The sequence below is a fragment of the Camarhynchus parvulus genome, chromosome 1 (genome assembly GCF_901933205.1).
Source record: "Camarhynchus parvulus chromosome 1, STF_HiC, whole genome shotgun sequence".
Lineage (NCBI taxonomy): Eukaryota > Metazoa > Chordata > Aves > Passeriformes > Thraupidae > Camarhynchus > Camarhynchus parvulus.
In genome coordinates, this window is record NC_044571.1 from 93,930,559 (window position 1) to 93,949,226 (window position 18,668).

General features: G+C 48.3%; 2 protein-coding genes across 3 annotated transcripts in view; one reads left to right on the forward strand and one right to left on the reverse strand.

Moving 5' to 3' along the window:
* CFAP44 (cilia and flagella associated protein 44) overlaps positions 1–4,610 on the forward strand; it is a 39,130-nt gene extending 34,520 nt beyond the window's left edge. The window contains exons 29-34 of the mRNA XM_030947611.1: positions 64–194; positions 1,315–1,431; positions 2,000–2,201; positions 2,874–3,034; positions 3,826–3,960; positions 4,476–4,610. Coding sequence (XP_030803471.1) covers positions 64–194; positions 1,315–1,431; positions 2,000–2,201; positions 2,874–3,034; positions 3,826–3,960; positions 4,476–4,610 — 881 coding nt within the window. The remainder of the gene's footprint in view (positions 1–63; positions 195–1,314; positions 1,432–1,999; positions 2,202–2,873; positions 3,035–3,825; positions 3,961–4,475) is intronic.
* Positions 4,611–5,949: 1,339 nt separating this feature from the next.
* BOC (BOC cell adhesion associated, oncogene regulated) overlaps positions 5,950–18,668 on the reverse strand; it is a 54,239-nt gene continuing 41,520 nt past the window's right edge. The window contains exons 7-19 of one of the 2 annotated variants that reach the window (XM_030961359.1): positions 18,262–18,534; positions 17,411–17,709; positions 14,549–14,708; positions 13,848–13,958; positions 12,446–12,652; positions 11,441–11,622; positions 10,225–10,330; positions 9,918–10,040; positions 9,072–9,293; positions 8,460–8,686; positions 7,795–7,874; positions 6,971–7,164; positions 5,950–6,636 (exon numbers count right to left, since the gene is read on the reverse strand). In XM_030961359.1, coding sequence (XP_030817219.1) covers positions 6,452–6,636; positions 6,971–7,164; positions 7,795–7,874; positions 8,460–8,686; positions 9,072–9,293; positions 9,918–10,040; positions 10,225–10,330; positions 11,441–11,622; positions 12,446–12,652; positions 13,848–13,958; positions 14,549–14,708; positions 17,411–17,709; positions 18,262–18,534 — 2,369 coding nt within the window. In that variant the 3' untranslated portion in view covers positions 5,950–6,451. Of the gene's footprint in view, positions 6,637–6,970; positions 7,165–7,794; positions 7,875–8,459; positions 8,687–9,071; positions 9,294–9,917; positions 10,041–10,224; positions 10,331–11,440; positions 11,623–12,445; positions 12,653–13,847; positions 13,959–14,548; positions 14,712–17,410; positions 17,710–18,261; positions 18,535–18,668 lie in introns of both variants that reach the window. The other variant, XM_030961350.1, reaches the window with a different exon arrangement.

Here is an 18,668-nt window from a genome sequence, read left to right on the forward strand (position 1 = left end):
TACTCAGTAACTCCAGAGTAGTCACAGTGAACGTAAGCTCTTCTTTGACCCTTTCCCTCTCAGGCTGTAGTGAGGATCTCTTCCTGAACACCATCCAGCTCCGGCAGCAGCGGATAGGCATTGAGAAAGCTTTAGAAGAGGAGAAGAAAGCTGCCGCTGACCTCAAAAAGGAATATAATGCCTTGGCCATAAAGGTATTTTAGTGTTTTCTCAGAAAGCATCAGCATGTTCAATGTAGTGCTAGTGATTAGTGCTGGTCTAAGATTTAAAAACAGAACCCTAACCCTCCGAGAGGCCTCCATTTGGGAAGAGATATCTGTGGTAGCACAGAGGCAGGAGGCAGCTTGACATGGGTCACCTGTTCTCCTGAAAAGAGTAAATCAAGTTGGTCCAACCTTAGCTTTCATGGGACTGGATCCAGGCTTTAGGTCAGTTCCTTCCCAGCTGTCTAACCTCATGCAGCAGCAGGAACTAGATTCTCTGGTTCAGATGAAACACATGGTGTGGTCTGGCCTATCCTCTGTGTGTGTGTATGGGAACAGAGATTGAAGAGTACTTACTCTAACACAAATCCAGGTTAAAATAAATGCATAAAAATTCTATTCTTCCATCTGTTTCTTTTGCTTTTAGTTATTTTCCATTGCTCTTTGTCATGGGTAATCGCTGAATAAATTTTTGGTGCAAATTCTCCATTTTGCCTGTTTGAACTCCTGCATTCATTAAGAAATTTGATTTCTACTGATTAAAAAACATCTTGTTTTGAAGGGTTATCTGGAAGAGAGAGGGTGCTACTGAAATAGCATTGTGCAAGTCTTGCACTTTTTATGTCTCAAAAATGTTCCATCAAGCCTGCTTAACATACAACATTTTTTAGTTTTTAAAGGCTTTCCTAAGTGCCAGCTGCCACATTTTCACCCTGGGGCATGACATTTGAGTCTGAATTGTTTCTTTCTCATGCAGAATCAATAAGCATTTCCAGGCATAACACAATAAAAATTATCTTGCAGGCTCTGTAGATGTACAAGTGTTTTAGATGCTAAACAAAGCAGCTGTCTCTTGATACATACAGGGCAGCTCTAAGGAGACATTCGCAAGTGTACATGTGTGCAGAGGTATTCAGGTTAGAATTTTGCTTGAATATATGTAGATAACCCTTGGGTTTGCTTATGAAACTCACCTATTATATGTAGTTTAAAAAAAGCACGTTTTTATATACTTTTTTCCGTTTGGATCAGGAACTCTAACAGAACCTTGTTGCCTTGTGTATTCTAAGTATCACAGGATTTTGTTTGTGCACAATTTGTCTTTCTGCAGGCAAAAGAAATAGAAACCAGTCTGGACAGAACAAACAGGGAACTGGAGGCCTTTCAGTGGGAAAAGCTGCACAAACTGAATGAGCTGGATGTAGTTGTGCCTTTGAGACTCCATCAGGTAATTCAAGATGCTGCACATCCACACATGCAGAGTAGCCTGTGTACAACTAAACAACGGTGTTACTGTTCTTTGGGGCTCTTAGTTCCTGATTCACTATGGTCTCCTGGGAAAGAAGTGCCATTAACTGAACTTCATGCTGCTATTTCCTCTAGAATTCCCTTTTTTTTCCCCTTCTCCTGAACTGACAGAAATAAGGGAAGGACAGGCAGGCTGACCTATAGCTGAAATGTGCATAGTCTTCAAGTGCTGTATAGGTTTGGCATGGTATTCTCTTTCAGGTCCATACCTACTGATATTCTCCCGGGGGAAAAAAATGAAACACCTCCCCAGAAAAACAAATAAAAAAATCCCCAAAAAGTATTGAAATTAATGGGAATTCTGCCCAGTTCAATAATGCCAGATTGGATATAGTGCATTCATTCACTCAATTCCCTGGCCTAAAAAAAGAGTCGTGCCCATGCCCACCTCACTCACTCTCTATTGCTCACACATTTTATATAAAGAGACATCTCCATTGCCTTTAGTAAGTAAAGCCAGCCTTGCTTATTTCTGGCTGCTTTTGCAGGTGCAGTGCTTGGTTGATGGGGAGATGCCCCGTGACTTCTCCCAGACTTTAGTATTTACCAATCAGTCCTTGCAGTACCTGCAGAAGAGAATTGTGGACCTACGTAATGAAAAGATAATGCAAAGAGACATCCATAAGAAGGCCAAGGAGCAACATAAGCAGCTTCTCCAGGAGAAAAAGGAGATGGAGATGGAGATTCAAGGTGAGTAACAGAGACTCTGAACAATACAGCACTGCTAATGTTCCTTCTGTCGTCTCACTGGCTGTGGGTAACTCACCACATCTGGCTCTATACTTGCACGGATGCTACAGAGGGTAAGTGCAGAAAACAGAACAGATCAAGTGGACTGTTTTGATGGAGTAGCGGTTCTCCAGCATTGCAGAGTCATCAGGCTGTGCAAATTTGGGAACTTAGTTATAAGTAGAGCTGACTACGATGAGACACTGGAAGTCTGGACACATGTTTGCTATTTCTGCTTGTAAACCAGAACTTCTAGGATAAAAGTAGTTTCTCCAAAGATACATAAGCTTTTTCTGATAATTTCCTCCCCTTTGGAACATCTGAAGAAGAAAATTCAAAAAAGTTTCCCAAGAGGCAAACCCAAAGTTGTGTCTAGCACCACCAGACCTGCAGAGGCCCTATACAGCCTGTGGTGTGAGAGTGGTTTACTAGGACCGGCTTAGTGACCACACAGGCATCATCATGGGCAAGGACAAGGGGCATGACTCAGCTGTGAGCTCTGTGTGGTTTTGTGTGAATTATTTATTACAGAGCAAATACCAAAGGGCTCAGACAAAAAGCTGAGATAAGGCAGAAATTCTTGTAAACCAGTGAATGACAATGCTGCCATTTGTGCCAATGTCCCTCTGTTAGGACTGGAGGAGAGGTGCAATAACCTGATGATGGAGAAGTTTGGTCGGCTGGTTGATTTTGAAGCAGTTCAAGTACACTCTGTTAATATACCTATGGAGCAGATGAAAGTGAGAATAATGGAGAAAGAGTATGAGCATTTCGTGGAGCTCAAAGAATGGGAGGTAAGCAGCAGAAAGAGGAGGAAGACACATGTGTTGTGATGATCTGTTAAGGCTTTGTTTTCCTGGGGACTGAAAAGTTACACTAAAATCTTTTGTCAACTTGCTCATATTTGATTTTTTTTCACTTGTCCTTAATAGACCATAGTGTTCAACTCCAATTTCCCATCATCATTGCTACCTCTGCTCCAGTTGCTGGTGCACATCCTATTTTTCATGGAGGTAGTTAATCTCTCTGTTTTGCTTTCCTCAAACACATTGTCCTACTTCATTCCCTACATGAAGCTCTTGCAGAGTGCTTTTCTCTGGTTCTCAGGTGGCATTCAGCACCTCCTGCCTTCTCTTAGTGCCTTTGGTGAGAGACTTTGAATACAGGGCAGGCTCTGGCTCATGCCTGGGATGCTAATCTGTGCAGTCTGAAAAGTTCATGTCTTCTTTTGGTGGGGCCTAAGGCTCAGCTGCCGTGGTGCAAGCAGGCAACACGCTTACTTGAGGCACTCACTTCTGCCTTTACAGAAGAGCACAGGAGGGTACAGAAATACTATGTACTAATAGCTTTCTTTTTCTCACACTTTTGCCTAACTGCTTTACTTACTTAGGCATTTGTAATTTAGATATATTAAAAACGAAAAGATGACACTGCACTAAAGGTACTGTGTGTCAGGTCCTGTCAGGTGGTGTGGCAGGACTAGTCTGTTGTTTACCTGTGACATTTACATTGTGCCTAGAACTTCTTCCCCACTCCACACTTTTTGTCCTCTCTCATCCCAGATCAACTTTTTACATCTTTCTAGGAAAGAATTGTAGCCCTGCAGCATCAGCTAACGAAGCTGACAAGGGAAAACACCAGCAAGCTGCACCAGCTGAACAGGTTTTGCCATGAAAAGCATCAGCTTGAAACTGAACTGGAATTACTGACAACTGGTCAGGTGAGCCTTGTAGCCACTGCAGTGCTTGCAGGTTTGGGACTGTTCAGAAATAGGTAAGTGATCATCTGGCCCTCCCCAGCTCCCTGGTCTCACATCCTGCTCTGCAGTCAGCAGTTTGGGCTAGGAGTGGGACAGGCGGAATGGCTGCTCCATACCTTACGATCTCTGCAAATTCTTACTTTGCTACTTTCTAAGACTGAAATGAACTAATTTCTAATTAAAATATGCCTTGAAGGAATTAAAAGAATATTCCTTTGTTTACATGGAAACAGTCATATTACAGTCATGTAACAGCATTACAATGAGAAGTGGATTTATTGCTCTGTACCAGGGAGTTAGTCTAAGTTAGTGAACCTTCAGTCTTTCACATAGTTCTGACTAAGGTGGGGAAAAGTCATGGGTATGTCCTGGTTCTTGGCAAGCTTCACTTTCCCTGTTTGAAATAAATTTCCACTGTTCATTCTCCATGTTTTCTAGGAGCCAATTTTTTCCTCTCCATTTTCTTTTATCTACAGGGTGGAGAATTTGAGGGCACCCGAAGTGCTGACATCAAAGAGACAGCCCGGCTGGAGTCACGGCTCATGCACATGACTTGTGAGGTGGCCCTTCTGAGAGAGGAAATCAGCCAGGGCAGAGTAGATGAGATGTAAAAGAACTTGCTTTCCTTAGCAGAAAAGGTGGGTGCCTCTTTCTACAAGCTTTAGCACAAGACTCTGAGATTCAAACTCCCTGCTCAGAAATAGTAACTAGTCACCCTTAGAATTAACTGTGGCAGCAGTCATGCCCGGAAGTGCACAGTTAATTGTTTTGGCTATCCGGGGGTTTAGTTGTAAAGAGATGTATGGTTTTTTTCCATCAAAATATGACTGTAGCAACATATTTGGAATAAAAAATAGCAAATAAAACTACTAAATACTGTTATCAGTTCATTGCAGAGGGTTGCACTGGACAAGGTGCGCTGTGTGCGTCCATGTGTGTGTATTATGTCTGTGTCTATCTTCAAACAAGTGGCTGTGGGAAGCTGGTTTGAAGTTTCCTTGGGGCAAATATTTATTCTCAAAAATGGTAAAAGAAGTCTGCCTCGAGCAAGCATTTGTTACTGTTGAGCAGCAGTGGCCCTGCTCTGCTAACTGAAGAATCCAGAGACACGCTGCTGGCCAGGAGAAAGCAAAGGGGTCTTTCTCCTCAGGGAAGGACATGGCATTTGCTGGCAGGAGGAGGGTGTAACAATGGAAAGTCAGGCCGTAATTCCACTGGCTTGCAGCTGCCTGATCCGTCAGAGGGCCAAGCTGTGTATGTTTCCAGGTATTGCTCTTTTTTGCCTCTCTCATTTGGTGTGGTGGCAGGATGTGATCATTTACAGCATTTACCCTGCCTGATTGTGAAACCTTCCTTCATCCCCAGGGTGGAGGGGTTGTGTTCTTCCCATGCAAGGCTCCTGAGATGGTAATTTTTAATTGAATAAATTAAAAAACCTCCAGCTGCTCTTGCTGTTCCTCTCCATTTCCCACCTCTTGCCACAGTTCTTTGTGTCTCTGTCTGGTGTACACTCAGCAGGCCTCCAGCCATATCCCAGCCAGGCACAAGAACTTCCTGCTAGTCCCAGCACAAGTGTGTGAATGGTGCTCGTGCAGCCTACCCTTACAGGGGGTCCCTGCTGAGGAATACACCTGGTGCTGGGAGCTCTTGTGCAGCTGCAGGTTGTGCCCTGGGAGGTAGGAAATGGCTGGAGCCCCAGGCGAGGGGCTGTCTGGCACCAATCCCTTGCCTAACAAAGGACAAGGACATACAGTGCCAGCTGGGTGGCCACATACCCAGAGACTCAGCTGGAGACAGGGAACAAGACCCCAGACTCAGCATCACCAGTGTCTATTTGGAAAACTAACTGCAGGAAAAGGTCACCTTTCCCCAGATGTCCTGCTTGCTGTATGTCTGCAAGTAAAAAAGAAAAGGCTCGTTCTGTGTGAGGAATCAGCTTAGAGCCAGGCACAGCAAAGACTAAAGCCTTTATTTTAGATGTTAAAGCGTGGATTTGTCTTTACAGATAGGCAGCTGCAGATGGCGTGTATGTGAAAGGTTGTTTAAGTTGATTAGGCAGAGTGCGTAACTCCAGTTCATTCACAGGAGCGTGTTCCTGGAACAAACTTTTCCTGTGGGTGAAAGGAAAAGACCTTTTAGGCAGCATTATTTATTGTGAAACCCTCGCTGCAAGAGGGTGCTGGCAGCTCTGTTTGGACCCATGTCCTGCAGTGTCCCTTGTCCAGCTGTTTCCATTGTGTGCTGTGATGGTGCCACTGAGAGCTGCTGCCTTGTTTCCTGGGTCCTCCCTTTGACCTTGCTGAGGATGCCTTTTGTCTCCATAGCATTATAAAAGGCACATATACATCTATATACAAGTGCATAAATATATAAATAGGGGTGTTATACAAAAATAAATACCCTTTCTCTTTTTCTCTTTAGAATAAGTCTTTTGCAAAAGGCAGCTTTGTCCCTAGCTGGTGGGAGGATGAGTCTCTAAGGGTCTCAGTGGTGGAGGGCTGCTGTTCAGATGTCTTGGTAGGTCCTGACCCAAAGATGTGATCACTGGATTCTGGGCATGGAGATCTCCTCTGGACTGGCAGCAGTCTAGTCTTTCTACCTCTTCAACTGGCACCAGCCCTAAGCAGCAGGGGCTTCCTGAGGGGGAAAGGAGCAAGAAATTATTACAATGCACACTGGAAACAGAGATGCAGTGGAAGGTTTCAAGTCAACAGTTCACTTTTTGAGGAGGGGTACTCTGATCAAAGAGGAAGATCTGCATTCTGAAAGTCTGTGTGGGAATTTGATGCCATGATCACACAAAACAAGTTTGATCTGCACTACAGGGGTGGATCAATGGATGAGGTCCTAGGGAGATGGATTCATATCACTTGAATACAAGCCAACAGAAAGGCTGTGCAGTGAGATTTCCCCTCAAGAGCAGCCTAAAATGATGAGATGCAGGAGGTATGGAGTTTCCCAAACCACTGACCTTGGTGGAAGAGGGTATCCCGTCGAGCATCCAGGCTAGGCCCTCCCACTTTGCTTCCTATCACTGGATGATGGAGGCCAACAAAGTGCTCTTGAAGGTGAGGACAATCATCTTGTGGCTGAAGAAGCTGGTGAGTGGAGTCATCTGGGAGACTGTAGAGGAAAGAGTTGTCTTCTGTTCTGGAGCTGGGCAATCTGGGGAAGCAAGCAAAGAGGTTTAGTGCTGTTTACAGAGCTTTCCTCCTTGAAAGATCTAACTTATGTGTCAGCCAGTTCATCAATGCTGTGACACAGAGCATTCCTAAATGAAGGGAAGAGCAGAAATTGGGATGTACCAGTGGTATGGGAATGAGGTGATGTGAGACCTGGTATCCATGACCCAACAGCTGGCCAGTGCCACAGGAGCTGAGAGGAATAGTGCCTCACAGGGAGCACGGTAATGAAGAATGTCTGAACAGTGAGACACAAAGCACTCACTTTGTGTGAGGGCAGATTCTGGGGCAGCTGTTTATCAGCATCAATCACAGATGTTTGCTTCTCTCATCCTGCTTTTCAGTCTCCCACTTAGAAACAGGAGGAGGAAAAGGGGACAGAGGGGAGTAGGTCTTGGCCACCTCTACAATTAAATTATTCCTTCCTGAAATCCTAAGAGGAATGAGTTGTGTGAAGAGAATTTAGACAAAGGTGTCCTAGTGCTGGAGCGTGGATTTGTTTCTCAAGAGCTGGGACTGATAGGAGTGTATTGATGGCACGCCTCTGTGAGGATGTAGTCTTATGGGTCCCAGTAGATTGTTCCGCCCTCTCTCTCCACAGGCCAGGACTCACCTGGAGGGCTGGTAGTCTTGCTGGGCACTCCCATTCTGCAGCACTCCTGCCTGCAGCAAGGCGTTGGTCTCCTCGTGCGACTGGAAGGAGAGAAGGATTCTTAGCAGAGCACTGGCACGAAGCAGCATTAAGAGGCAGTTGCTGATCTGTGAGTCAGAGCCCTGGGGCAGACCGCTGAAGCTCTTACAGCAGAAGGCAGAAAAAGCTGAAACTGTTTCTTTTTGCTACTGAGGGCAGTGAAACTGAGCACTGAAAAACTCACTTTACACTTACCGCTGAGTGAGTGGGGGATAAGCAATTTATAGTCTCAGCTCTGGCACTGCCTCTTACCCTTTTACAGACAGAGTCCTCAGCACTGTCAGTCCCTGTGAGCTTTGCTGAGGGGACACAGGAACTGTCCCATACGAGTCGCCTTTTCTCACTGCCTCCTCCTGCCTTAAGAGGCACCTGGCCCAAGAAACCACCCCTTCATCTGTGTTTTGGAGTCCTTCCTGTTCCCCCCATGCCTCAGACTTCACTACAAAGGGGAAGTCTCTTTTGGGAAGCCAGCCTTTCCACTTCTACATGCTGCAAAGTGTGCCAGCCATGCCTGGAGAAGCCCTCTCACTGCAAGTGTGGCCTCCAGCTCATGACAAACCAGCTCTTGATTCCAGGTGTGGACTCACCTGTGGCATTTCATCGGGGCTGTAATCTCGGGGCTTGGTGCTTGCATAACCCACTCCTGCAGAGGTGCAGATGCCATTCAGATGTGCCCTGCTGGCATAGGGCTGCCCATTAGCAAAGGGATGTCCATTGGCACGAGGAGCAGAGATGCCTCTCAGAGGCACCATGGTGTACTGGCAGGATGACACCAGCAGCCCAGCTCCTGGGAAGCCCATGTCAATGGTTTGCTCTGCAGAGGGAAGGAAAAGAAAGTCTGAGGCAAAAATTAGAGGTAAAGTCAAGCTTGTTGAAGCTCAGCATGTATAGGGTTAGGCTGTCCTATCAGGCAGCTATTTTGGCATCCAAAGCACTCTTGGAGATAAATGGTGAAAAGGAGCCCTTTCCCCTAGTCCCAGAGGTTCCTTTGCAACAAGGCAAGCAGGACGAGGGACAAACAGTGGCCTTTGTCTTTATGGGGTTCCACAGGACATCTGAGACTTGCCCTCTGTCCATCCCTTCCCTGCTTCCCAGAACTCTCTCACATTTTGGGTATTTGATGCAACTACACCCCGGGTCAGATTTAATCCACAGGCAAACCATATCCTGTAAATCAGCCCCCAAGAAACAACCCTTACTCTGCTTGGACCAAGCTCTCCAAAGGCAAAAGGGGATGAAAGCCACAATGAGGAGGACGATGGATCCCAGCACAACGCCTACAATCAAGTATGGCAAGTCGCTGGACCGGGCCACCATGGCTCCTGTCCCCAGGCCACTGTGCCCACCACTGAGTGGGGGACGCTGCTGAGGGGGCACTGGGGAGGGTGGAAGACGACCTGGCAGACCAAGAGACTTCCGAGCTGTGGAAGGAAGAGAGAATGTTAGAGACATGGCAGATGGCACAGCAGTCCAGGGATGTTAATGCTGCTGTGGAGCAGCCAGACTTCTATGGTGGCTTTAAAGAAGCACTGCTGGATGACAGGAATTCTAGGCTGATGCATATGGCAGTACAGACAAGGCCTCTGTGCTTGGCTCACAGCTCTGCCAGATCTGCTTGTGGACTGCTCAAGCAAAAGCAAATCCAAAATAGCTTCTCCATAGCACACACTTAGACTTAACGCTGTTCCTGTCATGACAGTGCAGCTGCTTTGAAGACAACATGGGGCCTGCTTCTAGTGCAACATGGAGTTCAGCACAGCAAGGGAAAGTGAGCCCTTCTGCTTCCAGTCACCACCCATGTGATAGGCAAACAAAAGGTAACTGCTGCTCTGAGGGACAGCAATGGACTCTGCCCAAGGGGTGAGCACAGACTGGGCACACTGATCAACAGCATGGACAACCCTGTGTCTGTCTTCTCTCCAGTGCTGCCTCCACCACTTCACTGGAGCTTGGGTAATGCACTGTCAGGCAGGGATGGTTCCTGCCCTGCTGTGCTCCGACAGCTGCAGGCAGGGAAGACAGAGCTGCCCTGGGAATCCACTTACCTTTGGTTTCACAGATCATCACGTTGCTGAACTCACTTTCACCTCCCTCATTGAAGCACTGCATCTTAATGTCATACGAGGTCTCTGGCTGCAGGTGGCTGATGGAGTGCCAGTACCGATCTCCTGAGGAGGAAACAAACACATGGAGCTCTTAACTTCCTCAGGGAACAGGCAGTTGGCCCAACTCTGCAACAGTGCTTGGTAAAGCAGCCTGGACAGCCACTGCCTTTTGTGCACAGGGCTCCTTTTGGCTGTGCTGTCTTCCAGCAGGGAACAGTGGTGGGACCAGTCTCTCTATTTCTCCTACCTTCCACCACGTCCTTCTTGTAGTCACTGTCATTGTCACTGTCAGTGGGGCGGTAGTAGATGTAAAATCCATGGATGGGAGTGTTGTTGTTGCTGGCTGGAATGTACTGCAGAGAATGGAGAGAGAGCAGAAATTAGCAGAGATGTCCATGCTCGTATTGTACTAGGTGAGGAGCAGCTGGGATAAATGGGATGGGACAGGAAGATAACTTAGCAGAGGGACTTTCCTTGTGTTGCCATTGGTTTGCACAATGAGGGCTTCCCTACAAAAGCCCAGTGCTACTTGCTACTTTCAAGCTTTGCTTCTCTCAGGTAACAGACAAGCTGTGAATCTGGGCCTGTCACTCCAGGCAGCCAGTGCTCTGCTCCCTCTAAGCAGCCTCAGACAGTGATTCAAGAGAAAAAAAATCCTGAACAACAGTGACTCAGCTGGGCATGAGCAAGCACACCATCAACTTGACTTCAGTAGGCTCATGGCTTCCAGACAAACTGAGTCTTGCCATGAAATGGTCACTGCAGGAGCTTTGTGTTTCTGAAGACAGCTCTCTTCCTCCCCCATACCCAGGGCAGTACTGTCCCAGCTCAGTGTGTTCTTGCTGTCTTTCACCCAGTACTTTATCAGCTACTGTTTGAGTTTAAATGAACAGCAGTGCCCATCCTGCCTTGTGGCAATTTCTGGCTAGAAGCAGCTAGGAGAGGAAAGCAGTGCATCCTTCTGAATAAGCTCTAAGCTGTTGAAAACACTCAGATATGGTCTTGTTATCCAAAAGATCCTACCCACTCCTAAAAATCCTCTGCAGTGGTCTGCTGTAAATGATTATCAACATTTAGGATTGTTACCCAGCAAATGAGAGCGAAGGACATATCTGCTGGAAAATACTAGGAGAGAGGAGGTGCTAATGGAGCAAGCAGCCACCCCATGCATTGTTCAACTGTGCTTATTGAACAAAATGGTCGAGACCCCACAGTTATCCATTGAAATCTTCCTGTACAATGTGGATTCAGATGGAAAGAGTTCCCTAGGTTCTGTGACTTCCCGCCCTTCTATGCGTTCCAAGGCCAGTCCTCCTTTGGCAGAGACAGCTATTGGATCCCAGATCCATTTGTGCTGGTGACAAGCACCAGCGTGGTAACCTGGAGGACGTGTAAGCTGGGCAAGGAGCACCCACACACCTGGTTCTTGCCCCTGCAGTGCTCCCCACCCCCACGAGCCTTACCATCCACTTGAGCATGATGGTGGTCTCGTTGATGGCGTCTGTGAAGGTGATGTAGGGCCCGGCCACGGGGCGCTCGTAGACGCGGTTACTGTACCCAGACACCACATACGGCCGAGACGCTGCGCTGGGCTCGCTCTCTCCCAGGATGTTCAGTGCCCGGACACGGAATTTATAGGATGTGCCTACGGGGGAAAATAGGAAATGAAACGGTTGCAGGGACTGGAGTTTTCCAAAATTTCTACTGTCAGCATGGCCCTGACTGTGAAGAGAGGCTACATCTCCAGAAAGCAGAGAGCCTACAGCAAATTTACTGTGGAAGTACAAACACTGAATGGCCACATTTCAACCATGTTCTAGATGGAGCCTGCTTTTATTTACCTTCCCCAATTCCTGTCTGGATGGTCCAAAGATCAGATAGCAGTTTTGGAAGGTGTGCAGGGGGTTAAGAAATGCCTGAAAGGATATCCTGGCCTGAAAGCAGGTATGGAAACGTCTTCTTCCTCTACTTCATGGGAATTAAGTACATAAATATCAGTTCAAAACTCAAACCCTACGTAATTTTTACTCAAACATCATTTTACTGATCTTTAGTTTGGGGTAGTTATGTTCCCCTTTTAAGCTGTCCAGCTCCGTGATGAAATCTTTTCTCATGTGAAGTGCAATGGGATTTGTGTGCCCATCTGTCTTGCCTGTGACTAAGGAAAGTTCTGTTCTGTCTTGTAAAAGGCAAAAGCAAATGCCTTTAGTAACTGTATCCTGTAATTGAGAAAAACATGCCTAAGCCTCCCTGAGGGAGGTCAAACCTATCCTGGTCTCTGCAGCTGGAGAAATTGGAGAAGCATCTGCAGCTTTTTCCCCATGCACCTAGGGCAGGAGTCAGGGAAGCTTTGTTTTGCTCATGCATGCCAGGGCTGAGCAGGACGTGACAGATCGTTAACCATCCTACAGGGACCCTGCAGCCTTCCTACAGACCTCCAGGAAGCAGGGAGGAGAACACCTGCCTACCTTTCTCCAGGCCTGGGATTTCCACAGAGAGGCGAGAGGGAGGAATGTCACTGGTGGCCAGGACCCAGTCTCCCAACTTTTTCAATTTCTTATACTCCACGCGGAAAGACTGGATGGGGAACCCGCCATTCCCACGGGGGATCCAGGTCACGTACACAGATGTCTCTGAGGCCATGGAGATGGTTGGACGGTCCGGTGCTTCTGGAGCTGCAAGGGACCCAGAAGGACATCAGGACGTGAAACATATTCTTCTCACCCTGTCTGGAGGATCCTATGGCTCAGCAGTATGCAGTGAAGGACTACCTGCACTGCACCCAGCCACATGCTCTGCAACTCCTGAATGTTCTTCATTAGAGCTGGCACCCCCAAACCCTCAGGCTTGTGCCCACAAGCACCTTTTACTCCTGCTTGCATCTTGCTCCTTTTCCACTCCTGGCTCAAGTAGGATGACACAAGGTTTGAGCCGTGATCACCCGTCATGGGAGGGAAAGCAGTGTGAGGGGTGGATGCAGGGCTGGAGAGGGAGCAAAAAGCCTGGGTGATGTGGAAGCAGCGAGCAGGGGGAGATTGATGCTGGGGACAACCAAGTGTAGGAGATAGAAATAGAAGAGATTGAGAAGGAACAGCTGAGAAGGAAATAAGGAAAAGTTCTGAACTGTGGAAATGCAATTTGATAGGAAAACAATCAAAAGATGGGGGGAAAAGAGATGAATGGAGCTATGGATATGAAAATAAAGACAACAAATAAATGAGTATGGAGGATACTGAAGGATGGGACCTCACAGGATTAGGATTGAAGGAGAGAATTTCACAGAAATGATAAAGGCAATAGTCATGATAGAGACAAGGTGGGAAACAACAAATTAGATTGACCAGTAAGGATCTGATGTTTCTCCAGTGCAGCAAGATACCCAAATGGAGCACTCTGCACCTGTAGAACAGGAACTAATTGGCCCTAGCTAGGGCTTGGCTGAGAGAGGAGGATGCCAGGACATGCAGGATGGAACTTGGTCCCCGTTCCTCCCTCACACTCCATCAGCACCCACTGGTGCAGTGCAGTTTGTTGCTCCTGTGCCTCACACATTCACAGATTCCAAGACAGGGCTTTCTAAACCCTCTGTGTGGAACTCAGAAAAAGGCAGAGTTGCTGAGACGTCCTCGCACTAAAGGTGGGGCCAGGCAGTGGGATTTGCCTGCTCTCCAGGACTCACTGTCTCCCAAGGCCAGTAGCAGGGGTGTCCAAGAAGGACCTCGCCTTGTCAGAGCTAGAAACCACCCATCCAGCACTGCAGTCTTGATTTACCCAGTGGAGACTTCAACCCCAGCATGGCCTGGCCACTGCAAACCACAAGAGACCCAGCACCCCTCACCCTCCCCAGTGCCAGTTCAGAGAGGGCCTTACGGGACAGACGGCTGTTGTCGGCCTGGTTACTGCTCTGCGTGCTTGTGCCTGGGTCATCCCTCTGGATCTGCTGCTCTTTGCTGGCAACAATCTCTGGTTTTGGGCGCCGGCCTATGCAGAAGGGAGAGGTGGCATCAGTAACAGAGAGATGCACTCAGAATTAACTTTTGCTGTGATGAGGAAAAAAGATATACCCAGACAGGATGTGGAGGTAAGTACTTCCTGGACTCCAACAGCCCTAGGGGCTCAAAGCACTCAGCCTGCTGGCAGGAACGAAAGCTAAAGGGGCAGATTTGTTAATAATCCCCCTCAAATTTAATTTTCTACAACTTTTAATTGGCTTTCTTGAAATGTTGCTAGATTTCTGTCTCCAGGCAGAGGATGGATTAAACAATCTCTTGACATTTATGTTAGACACATTTTCTACAGTTCTGCAGGTGTTCAACTGAGACACCAAGGGAAGAAGGGACTTATTCTAACCTAGGAATAAGTTGGAGGATGGATTGGAATTTTCCCCATCCTACCCTCCACTTTCCCTTCTGACAGTTGCTCTAAGCTGAGGACAGATGGGTTTCCAGAGCAGAAACACTCCCATTGCCCAAAGGCTGGTGCTTTGTGCCTCAGGGCTGGGACAGGATGTCTCAGAGGGCCCCTCCCCTGACTCAGAGCAAACGGGAACCCAGGGAAGGTCTGTCCTTTACCGGTGCGGAAGGTCACCATGGCTGTCTGTCCCTCGCCAGCACAGTTGTGAGCAGCCATCTCCACCTCGTAGAGGCTCCCAGGGTCCAGCCTGGTGAGGGTCAGGCGGTGCTGCGAGGCTGGGACATCCCTCACAGCCCAGCTGTCCGAGGCATTGGTGACCTGCTGAGAGACCAGTGCAGGTGTTGCAGAGCTTGACGCAGGCTGGGCTTCTTGTGGGCACTGAGCTCTGAAACTTTATTAGTAAGTTGTGTACCAACCACATTTACCTACCCTTCCTTCTCAGCAAAGGAAGGAGATGTTTCCAGCCTGATTTTGCAAAGCAATTCAGGTATAAGCACGACAACTCACCCAACCCCAGAGTGTTTTCTTGACCCCAGGGTTCAGTCAGCCCTGTTCTATCCTCTGGTTCCCTTTGATACCACCACCCCTCTATATGTGTAAATCTCCAGAGCAGGCACAGCCCCCAAAATGCAGCATTAGCCACAGGACTGAGCTGCTCTAGGAGCCAAATCTCTCCTGCAGCCCAGCTGCTGAGCTGCTCATTTAGATACTGGCCATTTCTGTGGGACGAGGTACCCAGACACAACCTTGTTTCAATGAGTTTTATCCAGCCCCACCCCTGGCACTTTGGGGCTGAAATGAAGAACCATAAGGCTAGAGCAAAGGTTTCTGCAGGGAAGAGACTGTGCACGGCTATAGCCCTCAGAAAAGCTTGGAAACACAGGGTGTTTTCTTTTGTGATACCCTGATGCCCCATGCAGAGGGGGAGGGAAGGTGGAACCTTCCTCCTTCTCCCCAGCTGCAAAGATAATATTTTTGCAGGCAAATAGGCAGGACACTGAAGTGACCTGGTGCCAAAAGGAGAATTAGTAATGCAGGCAACGCAACAGAACGGAAATGCCAAGACTCTGCTGTATCATTCATCTTCCCCAAGCGTTTGACACTGACTGATTAATGCCTGCCTCGTTTTATTTTTATTACTGAGCCTGCAAAATTGTGAGGCCAAGGAGGGGAGCCCTAAAGACTGCTAATATCCAGGAAAGAGAAAGAGAAATTCTTAAGAAACAAAAATAAGGGCTGCATGGCATCTGAGCTTGCAGGCTGCTCAGAGTTTGAGGCAGTGTAGGAACAGGGTAAAAAGAGACATTCACAGACATTTTCTAGAGAAGAAGCAGAACCTTGCCCAGTACAAATGTAGGTCTCCTGTCAGTAAGTCTAACTTTCTTTACAGCCGTCTTCTACACAAAGAGTCTTTTCTTTTGTCACTAAATTGATTCCTTCCCTCTCCACACACATGCTTTTCCAGTCAGAAATGTCAAAACCAGATCATTATATAACTTGATCCTAAGGATCTTGGATAGAAAGGGACTCTCTTAAAACAAGTTTAAGGGTTACTGGGACTAATTCTCTTCCACACAATCCTTAAGCATCCCAAGAAAAGAGTCTCCAGCTGAGAATTTGGACTACACTGAAAACATATTACTGCAAACTGTAGTGACCCATGGCAACCTTCACTGCCCCACTGCCTCTTCCAGGTGAAGCGCTGAAAAACAAATCAAATGTGGACAAACTCCAAGGCTGCAAGTTAAGATTGCAAGCAGAATTGGTAGTTACATGATACACCACTGGAGAATAAATCTCTCCTTGGCAGACAACCAGAGCCAATAGTATGGGGATACTTTTGGCATCTTTGTTTTTTATTTAAGCTTGCCCTATTGTGTTCCTGTCCAGCATCTTCTCCCTTTGTTTCAAAGGGCTCTTTAAAGAGATGGTTAGCTGAAATCCTCATCCTAATTGTTTTTAGAAAGAAATCAAGGATTGTAACAGTGTTCTCTTACACTATATTTTCACAAAAGCACACAATTCCAGGAAGACAGATACATATATTCACATGTACATGAAAAAACTGCCTTGCAGTGGGTGGAAATCCCAAACATGCGATCTGGCATGTTTTTGGAAATACTCAAACCCTCTGGGGTTTGAGGCAAAACCTGCCTCTCTACTGCAACTCCCTGCCTACTTAAAGGAAAGAAAAGCAGCAGACAAAAAATCTCAAGCCTCTTTTTCCCACTTATCCCCAGCAAAATGGAAAGAGATACTTTAGAACTCAAAACCAGAATTTTTCCCTCAACAATGCTTCACCATTTAAAGAAACCTGCTGGGCTACAGCTGTGCCTGCACTGTGCCCATGGTGCCGTGAAGCATCCCAGAGGGAGGAGCCCTTGGGCTCCAGCAGGACTTGGCCGTGCACTATGTGCTCACACTGTGCCACCTGCTAGCAAGGCACTCCATAGTGCACTGCCTTCCAGCTTCAGGAATAAATCTGGGGGATAAGGACCTTCCCAGAGGATTAGCATGGCTATGACAGTTCTCTGCTGGCTGCTCACACTCACTGAGCATGGGCACTTTGGTGCTGCTGAGCAGGGCATGCACATGCAGTGGAGAGGCTGCTGCTCTGTGTCCTGCAGCCTGTTCAAGGCAGAGGTGTTCCCGTGGCTTGTGCCAAGACAAAAGCATTCCAGAGCAAGTCATTGTGCAACCTGCCCTCAGGGCTTCCTACCTATGCAAGCACACAACTGGGACTTGGACATGGAAGCTACTGGGAAGTGTGTGCATGTGCCTTCTGCATACTTAGGCTGGCAGGCACTGCCACTGAGCTCTTCCTCAGCAAACCTCCTGTCACAGCCTGTATCCATCACACCTCAACAGGCTGAGGCTGCAGCTCAGGAGGTCCCACTAACCAGTGCCACCAGTGAGCAATGGGTGCCCCTGCCCACGGAGCATGAAACACGTGGTGAGGCCACCACCCTGCCCATGGCATGGTGCAGAGGGAAGATGGGAGCAGGGCAAAATAGTGATACCTTGCGATGCTTCACCACGTAATAGAGGATGGGGGCTCTGCTGTCAGGCCGGGGTCTCCACACCAGGTCGTAGCTGTCTGTCTTGGATGTCCGTGGAGAACTGAGGATGATGGGGGCTTCAGCTGGAGTCACCAGCTCTTTGTTGGCTACACACTGTGGAGATGCTGCTAGAAGGGTTGTCCCAGGCTTTGGCAGTCCAGCTGTATCCAAGGGCAGCTTTAAGGCGCTGTCCCTGGAAGGTGGTGTTGGAGGTTGAGCTGAGTCCAGCTGGGCATCTCGCCCAGGGTTGAGTGGAGCTCCTGGAAGACAAGGTGTCACAGCAGGGTAAATGCCCATCCCAGTCTGTGGTTAGGGCAGAGCTGTGAGCACTTTGTGCGGTGCTGCCTGCTGTACCACTCAAAAAGGTATTGGCAACAACCCCTCCTTCCCCTGCTATAAACCACAGGGCTCCCCTGTCTCTCTGCAGTCCCCTCTTACCATGTGTAAGTTCAACAGGGTCCAAGGAATCAGGTGGTACCTCTCCTACCCCAGGTGAGTTCAGTTTTTAAGCTCTTGCTCAGTGCAAGTTTAGAGGCAGAGCTAAGCCATGGGGTGAGGCACTACACCCAGATGTCTTTTGTCTCTTGTGTAGAGATCACCCAAATGTGCACTCATGGCCCTGCCCTTAGAAGCAAAACTGGTGTCACGTGTTCCCACAGGAAGATATGGAGACCTCAGGCAGAGCAGCACTAGCAGTGCAGGTTAAATAGGAAGCAGGGGCAACACCCCGACTTTCTTCCCCTGCTTCCCCTGTCCTTGTCCTGTCTGTTAGGCTGTTACTGAATGGCCACAATGTGGGGAGAGGGGCTTACCCGGGCCGGCTGTCCTCAGCTGCACCATGGCTTGGGCGCTGCCCACCTCGTTCTCGGCCATGCACTGGTAGATGCCCTCGTCCTCGGGCCCCACACGGAGCAGCCGCAGCGCCCGGCGCGACAGCCGCAGCCGGTGGCTGCCCGACAGCGGCACCGCGTTGCGCAGCCACATCACCGAGGGCTGCGGGTTCCCTCGCACCTTGCACGTGAACTTGGCACTCTGGCCCCAGGGAATGATCTGCTGGGATAGTTCCATGGTGACCTCCGGGGGTTCTGTGTGAGGAACAAACATAGACTGTTGAGTGCCACTTGGCTGGGAGTACGGCACGGTCATGGCTTTGCACTTTCCTCTCTGGCAGGGATGAGAGCAGAGTGATGGATCCTTTCCTACCCTGAAGTCCCACTTC